Source organism: Falco rusticolus, chromosome 1, assembly GCF_015220075.1.
Source record: "Falco rusticolus isolate bFalRus1 chromosome 1, bFalRus1.pri, whole genome shotgun sequence".
Classification (NCBI taxonomy): Eukaryota; Metazoa; Chordata; class Aves; order Falconiformes; family Falconidae; genus Falco; species Falco rusticolus.
Genome location: NC_051187.1, coordinates 78,553,932 through 78,555,196, shown reverse-complemented (window position 1 = coordinate 78,555,196; position 1,265 = coordinate 78,553,932). Strand labels below are relative to the sequence as shown.

At 55.6% G+C, this 1,265-nt stretch overlaps 1 protein-coding gene across 1 annotated transcript; it reads right to left on the bottom strand.

The window, feature by feature from the left end:
- On the bottom strand, window positions 1-1,031 carry LOC119154032 (C-C motif chemokine 4-like). The gene is made up of 3 exons (XM_037401170.1): window positions 767-1,031; window positions 437-545; window positions 1-256 (listed from the first exon to the last, which is right to left on the bottom strand). Exons 1-3 carry the CDS (start codon window positions 1,029-1,031, stop codon window positions 163-165), a joined length of 468 nt encoding a protein of 155 aa, XP_037257067.1. The 3' UTR covers window positions 1-162.
- Window positions 1,032-1,265: the final 234 nt, after the last annotated feature.

The window sequence follows — 1,265 nt, the reverse complement described above, 5'->3', positions numbered from 1 at the left end:
TGCTTTTGTATTTTCACTTTATTAGGAAACAAAATTTAGTTTAAAAAATGTATGTCAATTAGAATCAATTTTCCTGTTGAAGAAGTATGCAACTCAAGCACTCTGTTGGGCATCTGGTGCCGGGGCCCAAGCCTGCTGCATTGGGGCAGCAGCAGGGAAGGGTCAGTACTCCAGTGACTCGAAGTGCTTCATAAGCTCCTGCACCCAGGATGCCTTGGCGTCTGCACACATCTCCTTCCCCTTCTTGGTGACCAGACTGCCAGGAAAAAAACATCAGGTCGCTTGGCCGGGGCGGTGGAATGCCTGTGCTGGGTCTCGCTGGCAGTGCCCTGGGTGTTGCTGGCTGTGTTCCCTTCCCCTTCCCAACCACCCTTGGACACACTGGGGTGCTGCTGGGGCTGTTGCACCCTGACCCCCGTCAGTGCTGGGTACTCACACCACCGCTGGCTGGCTGCATATGCTGCTGGTCCTGTAGATGGAGCTGATGAATCTGCGTGAGACCCGACGAGACGTGTAGGAGAAGCAGCAGGCAGTGGGGTTGGTGTCTGTGGGGACAGAGACCCCCTGCTGTAGGAAAGGCTCTGCCTTGGGCTCCCAGGGGATTTGCTGTCACCTGTGCTGTATCCCTCAGGGACACCCCCTGGAAGCTTCCATCTCTGAGGCTGAGTCCCAGCACTGGTGATGACCACTCACTCCCAGCCCTTCCCATGGACATGAGGGTCCCATCAGTGGGGACGGGGCTCTCTCTTGGAGGGGGACCGCAAACCTGGCTTCTGGGTAGATGCAGCAATGCCAGAGTCATGAGGATGGGCCTCAGCCAAGGAGCAGATGGCCACAAGGAGCAGAGCAGCCAGGGTGGCTGCGAGGACCTTCATGATGCTGCAGGCTGAGGGAACCACGAGTGGAGCTGGAGCTGGGGTGGCTGCAGGGCTCTCCTGCACAATGCTTGGCCCCTGCTGCTGCTGCCTTCCTTTTATCCCCTGGCTGCTGGATGGGTCCAAGGTTTCAAGGAAAGAAAATGAGTGCATCATACTGGGGAAGTTACGGCAGGATTGCCCAATTTTTCAGAGCTGGAGAAAGCAAGGGAACTGTAGAAAGGGAAGCAGCAGCCACAGGGCTGTAACTTTCAGATTCAAGACAGAAGAGGTCTTGTGAGGACCGGCTGAGGAAACTGCAGTTGTTTAGCCTGGAGAAAATGAGGCTCAGGGGAGACCTAATCACTCTCTACAACTACCTGAAAGGAGGTTGTAGCAAGGTGGATCTTG